Genomic DNA, 15,782 nt, shown 5'->3' on the forward strand with positions numbered 1-15,782 from the left:
GGAAGGTGAATAAGGGACACTGGCTTCTATGGAGCAAGGACTAACTCAAGGAGATTTTATGTAGGAGAAGCCTGTTGGTGGACCATACATCCTGCTTCCAAACAGCGGTCTGAGGGAGAAAAAGTTCGAATTGGAGATGACCTCATCCTCGTCAGTGTATCCTCTGAAAGATACCTTGTAAGTATCTCCTAACACAGGCGTCTTTCATTTTCAAAATACTTCCCATTAGGAGTGGTTGGCCAAGGCTGACAGTCACACAGGATGCATAGGACAGTGTCCTTAAGCAGTGATTAAATCTTTTACCCTGCCAGGTGGTCATGGGGCCTGGAATTTAACTGTGAGTTACCCTTTCAGATTAAGGTACTACCATGTTTCCCCGAAAATAAGACCAAGCCGGACAATTAGTTCTAATGCATCTTTTAGAGCAAAAATTAATATAAGGCCCAGTCTTATTTTACTATAAGACCGGGTATAATATAATATAATATAATATAATATAATATAATATAATATAGTATAATACTGGGTCTTATATTAATTTTTACTCCAAAAGACGCATTAGAGCCGATTGTCTGGCTAGGTCTTATTTTCAGAGAAACACGGTATGCCCAGCAAACTCTCCTAAAATGCCCTAGGTTCTTCCAGAGAAAGCCAACTATTTACACATTAGCTACCACTACTGTGAATTCATCACATTGTTTAGCTCTTGTCCAGTGAGGAACAAGCCCGAAAGAATGGCATATAGGAAAATAAACTTACATAGGAGATAGAATATTTTAAATGTTTCAGCATGTGGCATGTCGTACCATGTTTCCCTGAAAATAAGATCTAACCTGAAAATAAACCCTAGCATGGTTTTTCAGGATGACATCCCCTGGATATAAACCCTAATGCATCTTCCGGAGCAAAAATTAATATAAGACCCGGTCTTATTGTCAGGAAACACGGTAGTGGTGGGAAGATGCAGGTGAGATTTTGTACCTGGGGATGAATGAGTAGCTATGCAAGCATTACTGACACCAAGCCTTTGGCTGGTGTGTGTGTGTGTGTGTGTGTGTGTGTGTGTGTGTGTGTAATGCCTGAAGATCAGAACTGTCAGGGCTAAGTTTTTCAGCTTCTTAGCACCAATCCTGTTGACAGATTTAACATTGCCTAGGCCGAAGGCTGGAGTAATTTTTCCCACTTGTGAGTTCCCTTCTCCTACCAAGGATAGACATTTCATAACTTCCTGTTGAATCAGAGATCCACCTGAAAAGATGAAGTCAACATTTGTCTGTCACCTCTGTAGCTTCCCTGAATAAAGTGTGCCCCATTGAAGCCGCTATTAGATTGGGTGGAGAAATCTCCCACAGCTATGTGAAAAGAGCCAGATGACAGTACGGCTGTTTAATTCAGTCCTCGAAGTTCTAGGTGAGCTGCTTCCGTCAGAACCGGCCAAGTGATGGAAAGGCTGTCTTATTTCTGTTTCTGCCACAGCATCTCTCAGTATCAAATGCTAACATACAAGTGGATGCCTCCTTTATGCAAACACTCTGGAACGTACATCCTACGTGCTCAGGAAGTGGCGTCGAAGAAGGTGTGCTGTTTTATATGCATGCAGCCCTCAGCCTGCCAGTCTGTCGTGTGCTGTGTACCTTGACATGTTCCGCTGCTTCCCACCTCCCACCTGCATGTCTTGATACACGGTTAGCATGATTTTAGTTCATCCTTTCTCTGATGTTGGTATGCATTATTTTCTGTCCTGGTTTCTGATTACATGAGCGTTCCTGGAATTACTTTTAATCCTTTAGTGCTCACTATTACTTTAGCACTACATGCATTTAGACCTGGAATATGCATTTTGCCTCACCCACTGACTTTTCATTTTTATTTATGGTTACTGGTAATAAGGGTACAGCAACTTCCATTTTAGAGGAGATTATTTGCCAAAAAGGTGATATTGTTAATATTTCTCCCCAATGTATCTCTCCATACAGGAGGGAGAAGGACTTTCTCTATACTAAAGTGCATTTTGCCATTTGTTTCTACTTATAGAAAACCACTTAAAAATAGTAAGTGAAATATTCTTAGTATTTTATTTTTCCCTTGAAGTAAGATCATCAAACTGTGTTTGACATATCCTATTTCTTGGAGCCCGGCAAAGTCAGTGCACCTTTCAAGTTATGTAATAAATATACTCGCCTTAGCTTACTCAGGGGTACGATCACAACTAAGCAGAATAATCAAATGTCAGTGACCTGTGGGTCACTGCATTACATTCTAGCACTTTGTAGGAGGATCAAAAACATTTTTAAATACTCATATCACAGGGCGTAAGACTATTTTTAATCCCGAGCCTAGTGGTTTCAAACTGGGAGAGCCATCCTGTGATATGATGTTTGGAAATGGCAAACTGAGAGTGTCAAGGTGATCCCCAGTTTCAGAAGGCATCATAAGTAAACTGAATAATCAGGAAACAACAGATTTTTTACGGCTTTTGGCAATTCGTGAAAGGCTTTAAAAGGGCAGGATATGTTTAGGCCTCTACTTTGATGACAAAATTAACCTTCAATCATTAGGTAGGTTACTACCTAATGATGTCTACTGTCCATCATTCCCTTTCTATGAGAAATTAAATCTGGGTTTACATCCTTCCCGAGGAAATTATAACTGAATCTTTTCCATGTTAAATTTTTCATTGTCACTGTAGGAATAAAATTATTTCCCAATCCCAACAGAGGGCTGGTGGAGATTCATTAAGAAGTGTTTGCAAATTAGGTCAGAAAGATCCTTATGGAAGTGTTGAGTGCCCTTGTAATATAACCCGGGTAGCTCATCACTTGAGTCATGAGCCTGTCGGCAATGGCCTTTCAGCATCCACTGGCGAGAAACCCACTTTAGCCCCGGAGAGCGTAAGTGATCCTCACTGTGACCCTTCTTCCCTGACTCTTGCCCTGATATATTTCAATGAAGAAACGTTGTGATGCACCAGCACTTGGTAGTTTTCTCTGTGTGAGCAGAATATTGATTGGAAGAGCCTGAGCGCTGTAAGTGATGAACTTCAACTGGGGCGTGACCTTACCATCATGAGATGATAGAGAGTTTAATCAAGAGCAGGATCGTGGAGGGTTTCAATTTTCTAAATAAATTGGCTGTTAAGAATTCCCCTACAGTATGTCATGAATTACTTGAATGGAAAAAAAAAAAAAACAGGATGCAACTGGAAATATTAGTACAGTGAGAGGGAAATTGGAAAAAGACGTCTGAATATTTGGGGGAAGTTTAAGAAAAACTTGCCTTACCTGGATGAAAAAATAAATGAACTAGGGCATATCAGACTGTCCCTGTACAAGATACACTGATAACACCCTTTTCTTCCCTGGCATGACTTCTCATTCCTATTGTTTTCAACCAACACCTGAAATAGTTTGACAACCCCTAAAGTGATCTAATTATGTGATTAAAAAAAAAAATCTTAATACAGACATTGAGCATATTAAGTCCACATGTTCCCGGAGAAAAGAATAGCCCAGAGAATTTTTTTTAATTTAATGGGATAAAAAAAAAACAACACCATTTTTTTGTGCAAGGTGAAGCTCAGACTGGGGTCCCTATCCTGCTACTATGCTCTTTGAATTAAGGCTCAGAGTTTATGACAACTTAATTGGTCATCATGTCCTGGAATCTCATTGTTTCCTATCTATCTTTGTACTCTATGGCTATTGAGATTCCTTTCCTTATTCTAAAAGCCAAGAGCTTACCGATAATGACATCTATGTTTGTCCACTTAGGAATACTGGAATGTCTTTCTGCCTTTCCCTTAATGCTGTAGGAATAGTGCCCAGGTTTGATCTGTGTTTGTCAAATGCATTTGAAAGCTAGCTTCTCCTAAGACAACTCTTAATAACAGTTTGCTAGCCCCCTTCCCAGCACCTTCTTTCTTTGCATGATTGCAATCTGATTTGGATTTTGCCACAAAGTATACACAGTGAGATTGTAAGAACTTATCTAGGAATCTGGTGTCAGATGTATTTACATCATAAGCATTTGGAAAATCCTTATCTTCTTTTTTTTTCCACTCAGCCTCCCAGAACCCCTGCCATCTGGCAACCATCAGTATCTATGAGTCTGTTTCTGTTTTCTTTGTTTATTTTGTTCTTTAGATTCCACATCACATATAAGAGGGATTATATGGTATTTGTCTTTGACTTATTTGACTTAGCATAATATCCTCTAGGTTCATCCATGCTGTTGCAAATGGTAAGATTTTGTTGTTGTTGTTGTTGTTTTTTTTTTATGGCAGACTAATACTCCATGGTATAAATGTACCACATCTTTATCCAATCATTGATGGATACTTAGGTTGTTTCCATATCTTGGTTGTTGTAAATAACTCTGCAGTGAACACAGGGGTACACATATCTTTTTGAATTAGAGTTTTGAATTTCTTCGGATAAATACTCAGAAGTGGAATTGCTGGATCATAAGGTAGTTCCATGTTTAATTTTTTGAGGAAACTCCATGCAGTAGCAACTTAATTTTACTTTTGGTTTTTAATGATATGAATTGACACTATTTTCACCTTATCTTTTGATGTTGGACTTGCTCATTTCTGAAACTCTTTTTAACTTTCAATGTTAGAATTATTTTGACATTCTTGTCTTTTCTGCCTGAGGCCTGAATTCATGGAATCTATAATTTCCCAAATGCCTTCTCTCTTGGTGTTTTTCATAATTGACTCATACCTGCACGAATTTTCCCTTTTAAACATGGTATTCTCTTTATTAACCATGCCATCAGTTCATGGTAGAATCTAATTCTCTTATAGGATACCTACTTGGTGGGCATGTAGTACGTCTTTTCCATGGTCACGATGAGTGTTTGACGATACCATCTACAGACCAGAATGATTCCCAGTACAGGTAAGCCAATAGCTTCTTCCTCCTCCTACATATCTCCAGTCTCAGGTGATACAGACAAAAGAGTTTGCATTTGGAGGTGGCCACGGATGAATTCTGTAAGTGGTGGCCACTGGCAAACCCCACTCCAGCCATGGGTTGCAGTTTATAAACAGGAATGGCAGGACTCTAGAGTTGGCTCAGAGGAATCTCTATATACACGTGCTGCTTCTTCAGCAAGCGGGTCTGTAATTCTCTCCAAATCTCTTCATTTTCTTTGGTTGCTCCTGTGTCTGAGGAGTTTCAGGTAGCATTAATTGTAGACTGAAGCACCATTTTGGTGATGGAAATCAAGCTAATCATTGTAGTAGGTCTGTGCACTTACACAAATTATCCACCAGGCTCTTCACCGGCAAATCCCCTCTATTATTCCCCTTTCATGTGCTTAGTAGTGAAGGTGGAGTCTGCTGATTTTCTTTTGCTTGTTACCAAATAGGACTGGAGAAGCCCAATGTCAGTATCCAACTGGAGCTGGATTTAGCACAGGGGATAGTGCCAAGGGCAACATTTAGAGGGTGCTGCTTTCTTTGGTCCTCTAGTTGACCCCTCAGTGAATGTTTTTCAGAAATTCAAAAACAGAAGATGGAAGACATTAATACAAGTCTTAAATTAATACTGAAGCGTGCTTTCGTATTCTGTCTATCATCAAAGGAACAGAGCATAAAAAAGCTTGGCCCTTACAACGATAGAAATCTTATATACATTTGTAAAAATCTTAGATCGAAATTAGACTGAATTTGGGACAACAGTGAGTCTGGTTTCCTGGAGGTGATACATTGTCTTTGTGCCATGCCTATGAGAACCCTGTATAATGGTTTCTTCTACTATATCAGAAACATGGGACCACATCCACACAATTTAGAAAATCTAAGTCAGGCTTCTACCCAGATTGCACACTGGCTGATTTCAGATGGGAGCCTAAAAGCCAGAGCTGCTGCTTCTCCATCCAGGGCTGGTTCCTTATTTGATGTACTGAAGGACTCCCAGGAACAATGAGCTTGAACAAATAATTGCACATCTGAGAAACTATCCATTGGCAATATGTATCCCTTATTCTGAGTCTTTTCCCACTTGTTCTGTCCTCTAAATATCCTTCATGGGAACGAGATGTGACACAGAGCAGTGTCTAGGACACAAAGAACAGACCTATGGCAAGTGCCTGATTACTTCACTCACTGCCTCCCTGGCACTGGTCCAATGGTTGACTGTTATCTCTGACTAGGGAAGTTAGGAAAACCTGGCTTCCCGTAGAATTAAGGATTCCTTACTCTAAATAATGCTATGTGATCCTATTCAGTTGTGATTTTCTTTTTCTTTTTCTAACAGTGAAAATATGCAAAAGCCTACTACATACTTCCTGTTTAGTGTCTTATTCGGTGTCAGGGGAAAGTTTGCAGGGGGATAAAGAATTGAGTTTTTTAGGAGTGACTTTGGCAGAGTTCTCTACATATAAGATGGAACACGTCAAAACTCACTAATTCCTTCTTCCCATTCCTGTTCTTCTTTTAAGGACAGGAATTTGGAGAAAATGAAATACTAACCTTGTGTAGGGCTTTTACACCACCCCATCCCCACCCACCCACACCTGTCATTAAATTTAGAGTCATATTAGAAGCAGCCTGGGAGAAACTATACTGCTTGGAGAGGCTTGTCGTTTGGTGGGCATTCCTGTTGAGGGGTTCAACAAGATCCTGACTAAAAGGAAATGCTGGACAATTATTTGAACAGAGGTACTGGCGAGAGTGAAACAGATAGAAAGCAATTCCCAAAATGGGTACCATGAAGCAGGCTTGCATGCCATCATTGAAATAAGAATGAAGGTGGTCTTCCCTTAGCTGAGGAGGATCCCATGAGATCTGATTTGTATTTTTTTTTGGGGGGGGGGAGAAAATCAGAGTTAAAAATAAGAATGTCTCATCCTTTCCTTTGTAAAGCATCATGAAGGGGTGAATAAGCAGCTATTCATTATACCGGAACTTGAATTTTTGTGTCAATTGGTCTCTTAAAGCAGGGTGCCTTAGCGTTATTTGATGTCTAGATAAGGTGAATGATAAGGCTTATCACTGTCTTGTGTCATCAGGTAAATCCTCAGAACTGGAAAGGATGGCCAGGAATACTGAAATCCGGGAGAGGACAAAGGAATTGGAAATAGAGAACACACTAGAATAGCCCATGCAAATGATTCCACTGTAATGGGGCCGACTTTCAGGAAGAAATCATTGCTAGTCCTTCTAAAGCCTGAGAGCAGTGATGCTAGATAGAAAAGCTGACTGTCTAGGGTGCAAACCCAAAGTCAATAACCTGGCATTCTGAGCTCTGAACCTCGGCTCTGCCTCCAGCTTGTCAAGCACCCGGGGATAAGTCACTTAGCCTATTGAAGTCAAGGCTAAGCTGTCAGCCAGCCTTTCAAAAGTGCCTCAGCTCACCACCCACTTGACTGTTCTCCTAGGGTGATGATTTGAGAGAACGGGAACAGGTTGTTTCAACTTCTGTAACCTTGTGAGAATGCACAGAGCAAACCACTGCATTTCCTAAGTGGGAAGGACTAACCTTCCAGAATTCTTCAGATATCAGAGGGAGAGAGTTCTCTAATCCTACCACTTAGGGTGAGCCTCTCCACCCTAGAGGTCTCTCCAGCCCTCACTGAGGAGCGAGAAGCATTAGTGAAAATCTCAGCACATTTTTCTGCATCGCTAGGAGGTTAGTGCAGTATCATTACTATTCTGGGCCTGGCACAGAGACACCTTGGGTGTGTGAGCTCTAAAGCAATGTGGGATTTCTTTCCTAATATTTACTACATAGTTCCCAATAATGTGAACATTTGAAAATATTTAGAATGTCTTCTATAATCCCACCACCCAGAGATAACTGCTATTATTATGGTTTTTCATTGTATTTCTGTGCCATTCAATGTATTTTTCTATGCATGTTTACAAGCATCTGTATTTAAACAAAATTTGGATTAATATATGCTACATAGTATTTTGTACATCTGGGTGCATCTTTGTGATCGTTAATTACTTTTTAAAAACACATTGAATTCTCACAGCTATTTTGTGATTCACGTACCCTGATTAGATGGACTTTACAGATGAGGAAACTGAGGCACAGAGAATTTAAGGGACTTGACCAAGATCACACAGCTAACAGATTCAAACTCAAGTCTGCCTTACTCCCAAGCCCATATTTCAGCTACCTCATAATTATACTACTTATTCAGAGAAAAAAATAATAATTACACATTTCCTCTTCACCAATTATCTCAAAAATCTAGATCAAGGTTCTACTGGGGCCTGAGTGATTCCATTGTGATATGTACAAATCCTCTATGGTAGAGGAATGACTTAAATTAGTGAATTTAAATGCAGTGAAATAATCCGTCTTGATTGAAGGTCTCAAGATTCTCAAAAAGTGTCTGGATTCAGAATATCAGGTAATCCAGGGATCACTGTTCCTGAGACATACTCTTAGACTAGAATAGTTCATTTAATTTCTCACAATCTGTGATATAGGTAGGTTGGACACTATTATATGGATTTAAAAAACAGACTTTGCTAATAACCAGATAAACATCAGGCAAACCCAAGTCAAGGGACACTTTACAGAATACCTGACCAGTACTCTTTAGAACTGTCAAAGTCGTGGGGGAAAAAGGAGATATAAGAAATTATAACAGACCAGAGGAAACAGGGGAGACATGGCAGCTAAATGCCTTGTGGTATCCTGGAACAGGAAAAAGAAAAATGGAAAAACTGGTAAAATCCAAATAAAGTCTTGAGTTTAGCTGGTAATGATATACTGATGTTGGTTTCTTAGTTTTGACAACTGTACCATCATAATGTAAGATGATAACATTAGGGAAAACTGAGTGAGACTATGTGGAAGCTCTCTGTACTACCTTTGCAACATTTTTGTAAATCTCAAATTATTCCAAAATAAACATTTCATTATTTAAAAACACATTAAAAGATTATCCTTATTTCAGGAAAGGAGACAACAGTACAGTAAAACAGTAATGAACACTACTGAGCCACTGAGCGTAAAGGTTCTTACTCCAAGCTTCCTAGAACCGTGGAAATGAAATCACACTGTACTGCATATATGTTTGAAAAGTACAAATGCATTTTAAAAGATGTAAACCATCAAGGCACTTAATCTGAAAGAATTGGAGCATTCAGTGTCTGGTTTGATCCTGTGTGACTGGGCTGCTTTGACTCCTGATATGGATATGGAGATGATCCTTTTCATTTTATACCTGATGGTCCGTGAGTCACCATGACATGTATATGGCAAGCAGTTCCCTCACCTTTAGCACTTTTTTCCCTTATAAGAGAAAAGGGGTAAGTGTGGCTCGCTTTGACTCTTCCTTTTCATTTTGCTGACACCGTGAGGGCTTAGAAAAACAGGGGCATGTGAGCAACCTCCGCAGGGAGCTGTTCCCTGCCCGGTGCTGATCAGTGTCACACACAGAGGAGCTAATCTCGACCTCTACTCACAGGAGGATATTCTATGAAGCTGGGGGAGCTGGGACACGAGCCAGATCTCTGTGGAGAGTGGAACCCCTTCGGATAAGGTAGGAGGGTCAGGGTGGTGCTCTTTTCAAAATTATTTCCTTTCCTGTGCCGTCCATTCTCTTAAATATTTCATTTGTTCTCTATCATTTGGCAAACTCTCAAAAATTCCTTGGCACACAGCTAAATTCTGAAATGTCTGTGACTTTGTCTTTAAAGAAACACACACACACACACACACACACACACACACACACACACAATTTCCAAGACCTCTGTTTTGATTCTGAAGCCAGAGAGCTCTGCTGCCCTGAACCCAGCCCTTGGCAGTGGCTGAGTTAAAAAGGGCAAGTTCAGACATAGCTACTAAAAGCCATCACTGTTCTTCTCACATTTGTCGTCTTAAACAGATTCTCTAGAACCCAGGTAAGTCTTTTCCTTCTCAGTAGCTTTGTTGGCTCCAGTGGACAGTTAGCTTTAAATGACAGAGTGGTGCTTTTGATGGCATGAGGTAGGGAAGACTAAAACATCATTGGAAACACAGCTATGAAGAAACAGTATTTACTAGAACTTGTCAGAAGCAGTGTTGTACCTGCATGGACGGAGCAGGAGGCTGAGACTTGGGAGCCATATGCTTGAGTAAAAACAGGTGGTCTCTAAACATCAAACTACTAAATAGAGGATGTAGTTAAGCTCTGGACCTTTGTTTTGCTGAGAGAGATTCAAGTTAGGATAGAGTTAAATGGCTTAGGATGAGAGAGAAGTATCAAGTGTGACCATCTCGGTTTTCCATCTCTGCCTTTCTCTCTGGCTCTCTGCTCTGTCTCTCCCTGAACACATGTTCAAAATAAAAGTCTTTCACGTGAAGGGTATATGCCCCGAGGGGCTTCTCAAAATTATCCATTAGAGATCAGGAGAAAAATATTACAACTGTTCTTGCAGATACACATGTACATTTAAATTTTTACTGAGAAACTCTGGAGACTGCTGGTTTAAAGAATGCTGGTTTTAAGGAGCACCCACTTGTTAGCTGGCTTGGAGCATTTACATTCTTTTTCCAGCCTTGTTAAAAGTCATACTGTTATTCTCAGGATATTAGGCTGGGTTCTTGCTTAATGGACTTTTATTGTATAAAAGTCAAAATAAGTATGTATATGTAGTTCTAGATACCTAGCATCCTAAACATGAAGAATTTAAGCCTTTTAATAATGTACTTTGGATTCATTGGTTCTCCAAAGAGTTGGATCAAAAGAAGAGTTATTTCAAAATTTGGCACATATATCTCTTAAATGTTTAATTCAAATATACAAGGTAAATGCATTACAGATTATTCAGTGGATAATTTCTCCCTGACACTTATCATAACTTGTTGAATGCCGACCTTTTGATGTAGGACCGTAAAAACGTTGGCATTCTACATGAGATCTCCCTTCTCACAATCATCTTATCCTGCTTTACTTTTTGCCATAGAATTTATTGCCTTCTAACATATACCACAATATTTATTTATTTATTTACTTACTTACTTACTTATTTATTTGGCTTGTTTTTGTTTGTTTGTTTACCTTTTATTAGCATCAATTTGATGCTGAATTTACTCCCGGGCCATAAGTTTTTGTTCCTTCAGTTTCTTCTGGGAGAGCTTTTCCTTCTGTGCAACCTCCTCTTCTGGTTTAGGAACAATAACAATCTGCTTTTTCTCAGTATCATCTGACTGTGGCGGGGGGAGCTCATGTGTGGGTTGATCTGCCCGTAAGCTCTGTAAGTTCTGTGCCACATCCTGGGAACTTTGCTTACCTGGATGTGCTCAGGGACCAGAGCATCTACATCTATACCCTTAAACTCAGCATTACTCTGCATTTTTAAGCATGTGCAGCACTCATTTTGGGCCACCGACCATGGGTCCAACCCCACTGTTCGGCCTGGGCACACTTCCCAACTCCACCATTGTAACAACAGAATGGTACACATTGCTTTTGTAATGTGACATCCTTTAGATACTGGGTGGCTTTTCAGATGTGCTTACCCTTGATGGCCTGGGCAGTTCCACGAGTGTTCTTAAAATGAACACGAAGATTTGAACCTCTCGATTTATATGATTTTGTAGGGTCCTCTGGGTGGAGCAAATAGCGAACCATTGTCAGAGGTCACCACAGGCCGCTTACAGGAAGAGAGGTGACTTGTTTTCTTTGTTTTTTTGTTTTGTTTTGTTTTGCCTGTTTCTAGCAAGTGTAAGCTGCACCAATATTTTTACTATTTCTCTTGATGATAGTAAATTTCTCTTTGTGGTAGTAAAATGTTTGAGTTTAGAGGGCACATTTGGAAAGGATTTGCTTTCCCAGAAACAAGTTCCCCTTAAAAAGCAAGCTTCCCATTCTTTTCGTAGGTTTTTGGTTTGTTTTTCTTTTTGCATTAAGACACTTCAGTAGCATGAAGGAAAAATTGGAAGCTTAAGACTTTCAATTACACTAACCATTGCCCTACCCCCGGGATCATGTTCTTTATTGGTATTCTTGAGAGAGCTCATAAGAGAGTGCCATGCTGTGTTGTAAGCAGACAGGAAATCCTAGAGCAAACCAGGAGACTGCTGCTTTGTCCCTTAGGGGATGAAACCCAGAAAATTATAAGTCTTCTACCATGTGTCAGCAAGCACAGGATAAATATTGAAAAGGACTTATTTTCATGTAAATGAATTTCTTGTCTGTTTCCTCTGTGCAGCTGGAGTGGCAGTAACATAAGATGGGGCCAGGCTTTCCGTCTGCGACATCTCACCACCGGCCAGTACTTGGCCTTGACAGAGGACCAAGGCCTTATGCTGCAAGACCGGGGAAAGTCAGACACCAAGTCCACAGCCTTCTCTTTCAGGGCATCAAAGGTAAGGTCTGATGAGGTGGACTTTGACCTTGTTCTAAAAGCGAAAGCTCTAAAACCGCCAGGTAGAACTATGACTGAAAAGAAACTAGGCTGGAGCAAAATGGAACTGGAAATTAGAGCTACGATAATCACTTTCTTCTTGTGTCTTTTGAATTGAGTTCATAGAGGAATGTATACATTAGATGAAGGATGACGTCTTAAGAGAGACTTTGAAGGAGGGTGGAAAGCTCTAGGGAAAAAAAAGGATCACAGGACTGGACATTGTTGCTCAGAGGCTAATGGAAAATGTTGTTGTTGTTTAATACATTCTAAGTTGTGTTCAATACTTTTAAGTTATAGGCTTCATTTCTATAAAGCATCATGGAAACATGAGGTGTCAGTGCTACATTTGTTTGAATCAGGAAGTGATTTCTTTCAGAAAGATGCAAAGAAGGCATAATTCTGGATATGACATCTTCTTGTAGTTGTTTGTATTATACAGTTACTCATACTTTCCTCATCTTTTTCCTAGGTCATCTGTTCTTTCCAGATTTCTTAGTTCTCACCTATCCATCCCCAGCATTCATTCACAGTGAATCCTGTTTTTGTTAGGTTAACCCCAAATGTGTAGTTTTGCCATTTGACATGTATATGGACAGCTATTTTTTTAAACCCCTATCTTTAACATTCAGCCAGGTTTTGACTCCTCATAACTGGATCTAATCGGATGGTCGGGACTGCATGCTGAGCTAACTTCTGACACACAGTTGGGTGCTCTGTCGCTTCATGGTTCTTCTAGAAAGATCATTCATGCATAAGAAAGGCTCCACACAGATATGTGCATGGCTGTCAGGGAGATGGCACCTCCTGAGAGGACAGCACAACATCTCCTTTAGGAGTTTCCTCTGTGGTTTCCTTCCTCTTTGCACTTTTCCAGAAATAGATCTTGATTTGTGTTCTCAACACAATTTCAGTAAAGGGTTGTTGATGATTCTGTTCATGTAGGACTCCGTGTGAAGCTGATGCTGAATTTTCTATGGGGCATCTCTGCTGTTTGAATCAGAGGACCTTTCAGCACTGCCCGTTTTTGTGCAGGCTGTCTGACTCCTTTTTCCCCCTCCGTTTGCAGTCCTTTATTCTTTTTAGGCAGCACAGTTCTTTGGCATATACATGTTTCTCCACCAAATTGCCCTATATCAAAGTTAGACTTTTCCCACACCATATTTTAAACATTGAAAGGGGGCAGCGTCGTCCCCTGGATTCGCCTCAGACGCTATTTTTTACGTGCTGCTTCTCTCCCAGTGGCACATTGGCTCCTTGACTTCTTCCTGGTTTGGTTTTCCGAGTGCATCTCCCTCATGCTCCTCTCACTTTTATTTTTTAAGATTCCCAGCACAAGAAGGATTTAAAATTCAAACGGATATCACATAATAAAACACTGTGGCCTCCAGGAGGTGGTTTAGGGCAGTGCAACTTGCTAAAAGAATCCGTGAAACAAAGGGAAACGTCCTAAGAATAGAGGCAAGCAAGATCACATTCTTCTCTAAGAGACAACTTGATCCTGGTGTATCTGCAGAGGGTGAGCCGGTGTGGGAAGAGGAGGAAGTGGAAAACAAGAAAAGACTCATCATGGCTGATGACCAAGTAAATGCCTTTCTAAGAATGGCAGCTTGCCCTTTTCCGTATTTGAGCTCTACCTCACAGGAAGCTCTATGCTGGCTTCCTCAGACCATTCTAGGTGTCCTGTCTGGGGACAGAACCGTGACACTGAGGTCTTTACCATTTCACAAAGGGACTCCTCTTATGACAGCAGACCAATCAGGCGGCCTTCCAGGCAGCTGGCAGGATTTTATTCCAAAGGGACTCTTCCATTCCATTTCTTTCTTGGCTCAGCCTTGTGGAGCATGGCTCCGCACTGAGCGCCGGTCTCTGGAGAAAGCGGGAAAAGCTCAGAGCACCATAGAGTCCTCATCACACTCCTTCTACTTGGCATCACTTCTGGCCTGTGGGCACATTTTACCCTCAAAAAAGCCCATTCTTATTGTCCCAAGTCCCTCCATTTCTATGCACACGGAGGCAAGCAGCTGATGGCTGAAAGTCATCAAGGTATCATGGGGGCTGCCAGCAGAGTGGAGCTGGATGTAAAAGTCACCCAGGAGTCGCATTGTCCTGTGTCCTTGGCAATGTGGTTACATTTCATTGAAGTCACTATGTTGGAAGTTTTAAATAACTCAGTGCAGCAGTATGCATCCCAGCTACCTTCATTAATTTGAAAGAAACTGAAATTAAAAGGGCCTAGGCTCTGTGACAGGCCAAGATATGGCTGTGTTCCCACAAGAGATCAAGGCTCCCTTGGGACATTTTGTGAGCAGGGCATTTGGCATCTTAACTGTGAAGCTACGCAAAAACAACGTGTGGGGAATGCACAGTTCTGCAATGCCCGACAAAGAGCTCTTGGGAAAGAATGCTAGAGATGCCTTGATTTCTCTAGGACTCCAGATTCTTCCTTAGTAAATGTATTTTTGCCTCACTTGGTACAGGCTCTTCTCCTTAAATGGGCTCTCCAGCACGCTTCCCCTTACTGGGGAATAGTGAGTTCCCCAGCAGAAAGAAGCTATGGCTCCATTTCTCAACAGGGTGAGGGCATGGAGCCATCTTGCCCATTCTTGCCTGTTCTAGGTGTTATGTGATAGAGCAGAGAGCAGACCATGTCTGAGATAGCAGTTCTGGATCTCAGTGGTGGTGCAAGGGTTCGGGGAGACTCAGCAAGGATGCTGGGGGATGGAGATTGTGTGTTTTTTGTGCCTTTGTGAATGAGGTTGGGTAGGGTATTCATCTGATCCTCTCTCTATGTTGGAGAATCTAGGAAACAGGAAAGAGTCTCCCCGAGGGGCACTGTTTAGGCTCATGTGTTCAGGGAGAACACTGGACTAGCTGACTCATTTGGCAGCAATGGGCTTCCCGCTCCATGTTTCCTGGCAGGTTGCATTAGGCTTTGACAACTATGACTACTAAGTTAGGGGCCAGGGAACCGCTGCAAGTGCGTGTTCACATCCTTAGCGAACTGTGCTTAGGAAGAAGATGGCAGGTGAACCTTGTACGCACGGCTAAAACAGGGTTGTGACTGAGCCCTAATGGAAGATGGCCGAGGCCAAACGTGCTGCAGTCGTTGGCCTGGCCTGGCTCAGAGCGAAGCAAACGGAGGTCTTGGAGCAAGCTGTGGGAAACATGCAGAATGACGAGCAGAATGTGATCCTGGTCAAGATTTTTCCCCCTGTCTTTTAGCGAGATGATCGAAATCAAACTGGAGGTCTGGAAAGAATTGTTCCCTCCAAGCTGTAGCATCTTACGTTATTCCTGTACTCTGGAAGGGGTGTGGTATAAGAGAGAGTGTGACATCCGGGTCACGTAGATCTGGCCTTGAGTCTCATCTGTTCTCTGTGAGACCTTGAACACCGTTCTTAATCTAGCTGCAACTCAC

The 15,782-nt window shown here is 41.3% G+C and overlaps 1 protein-coding gene across 1 annotated transcript in view; it reads left to right on the plus strand.

Moving 5' to 3' along the window:
• RYR3 (ryanodine receptor 3) overlaps positions 1-15,782 on the plus strand; it is a 479,789-nt gene that overhangs the window by 209,976 nt on the left and 254,031 nt on the right. The window contains exons 6-10 of the mRNA XM_033107698.1: positions 65-177; positions 1,477-1,576; positions 4,808-4,901; positions 9,436-9,510; positions 12,167-12,323. Of these exons, the coding sequence (XP_032963589.1) occupies positions 65-177; positions 1,477-1,576; positions 4,808-4,901; positions 9,436-9,510; positions 12,167-12,323 (539 nt within the window). The remainder of the gene's footprint in view (positions 1-64; positions 178-1,476; positions 1,577-4,807; positions 4,902-9,435; positions 9,511-12,166; positions 12,324-15,782) is intronic.

The sequence above is a fragment of the Rhinolophus ferrumequinum genome, chromosome 6, assembly GCF_004115265.2.
Source record: "Rhinolophus ferrumequinum isolate MPI-CBG mRhiFer1 chromosome 6, mRhiFer1_v1.p, whole genome shotgun sequence".
NCBI classification, from domain to species: Eukaryota; Metazoa; Chordata; class Mammalia; order Chiroptera; family Rhinolophidae; genus Rhinolophus; species Rhinolophus ferrumequinum.